The sequence below is a fragment of the Perkinsus marinus genome (genome assembly GCF_000006405.1).
Source record: "Perkinsus marinus ATCC 50983 genomic scaffold scf_1104296966430, whole genome shotgun sequence".
Taxonomy (NCBI): Eukaryota; Perkinsozoa; order Perkinsida; family Perkinsidae; genus Perkinsus; species Perkinsus marinus.
In genome coordinates, this window is record NW_003203901.1 from 1 (window position 1) to 954 (window position 954).

General features: G+C 52.4%; 1 protein-coding gene across 1 annotated transcript; it reads right to left on the reverse strand.

Moving 5' to 3' along the window:
- Window positions 1-128: 128 nt before the first annotated feature.
- Window positions 129-477, reverse strand: Pmar_PMAR016967 (hypothetical protein; the record flags this gene model as incomplete). The annotated part of the gene is made up of 3 exons (XM_002769118.1): window positions 129-251; window positions 299-374; window positions 420-477. Coding segments are annotated over 3 exons (257 nt in total), but the record flags the coding sequence as incomplete, so codon positions are not given.
- Window positions 478-954: the final 477 nt, after the last annotated feature.

Consider the following 954-nt stretch of genomic DNA (forward strand, 5'->3'; position numbering starts at 1 on the left):
AACCAAATAAGGTATTCACCCGTCTCCTACCGTATTGAAATACGCCATAGCCTCGCCGAACTCCCCATTGTCATATCTAAGAGGTTTACGCCCGTCCGACACAGTCAAAAGCACAACAATGGTATTACTCGATCATAGGAGCGTCCGGCGATTCTATAGTTAGTCTGGCTTCGGTGGTAGTCTGCGCGCCCCATATAGGGTAATACACTTTCCCCGACACGTACTCAACCTTACCCTCTGTGTACGGCAACCTACAGGCACACTGGCTCTCACTGAGGGTTGGGCAACGCAGGACTACCTAAACTTCATCAGAGCCTTTTGGGGTCTCATAGCCTTCCACCAGGCCAGCTGGGCCGACATGTCGTCCCTCACCACTGAAGCAACCCATGGCACTGTATCAACTTCTAGCGGGTGCTCACTCTTTTCGTTTTCCTCAAAGCTCTGCCCTTGCCAGTTACCGCTTCTAATATCACTCATCAGCAATACCGGTGTCCTGCCATCTCGATAACGGCTACTTCGGGCTGAGGACGAACATATGCTGGCAGTAGGACGATGGGAAGGCCTCACCTCGCTCTAGGTCGAACTTGTCCTGAATGAGCCGTACTGAGCCGGGGTCTTGCTCTGCCATTGCCCTCAAGGGCTCAGCGAAGGGTGTGGAGTCATAGAGCTCAAACGAGAGAGGTTGGTAGTCACGATAGTGGCGATAGGCCTGAAGGTACAAAGCCTGGTGATAGGTAAAGTCGACGGTACACGTACATTGATGAAGCGGATTAGTACGGGTATGTGGTCGCCTGGCCCGGCACCCACGTAGACCACGAGAGCTGCTTTACTCGAGTCATATTCCATCAGAAACTCCAACTCTGCCAAGAGGAGCTTACCTGCGAGGAACGGAGATAATAGGAGACCTCGCAGTTTCATAGGAGTTGCATGAAGAGTGGTACGTAGAGGATCGAG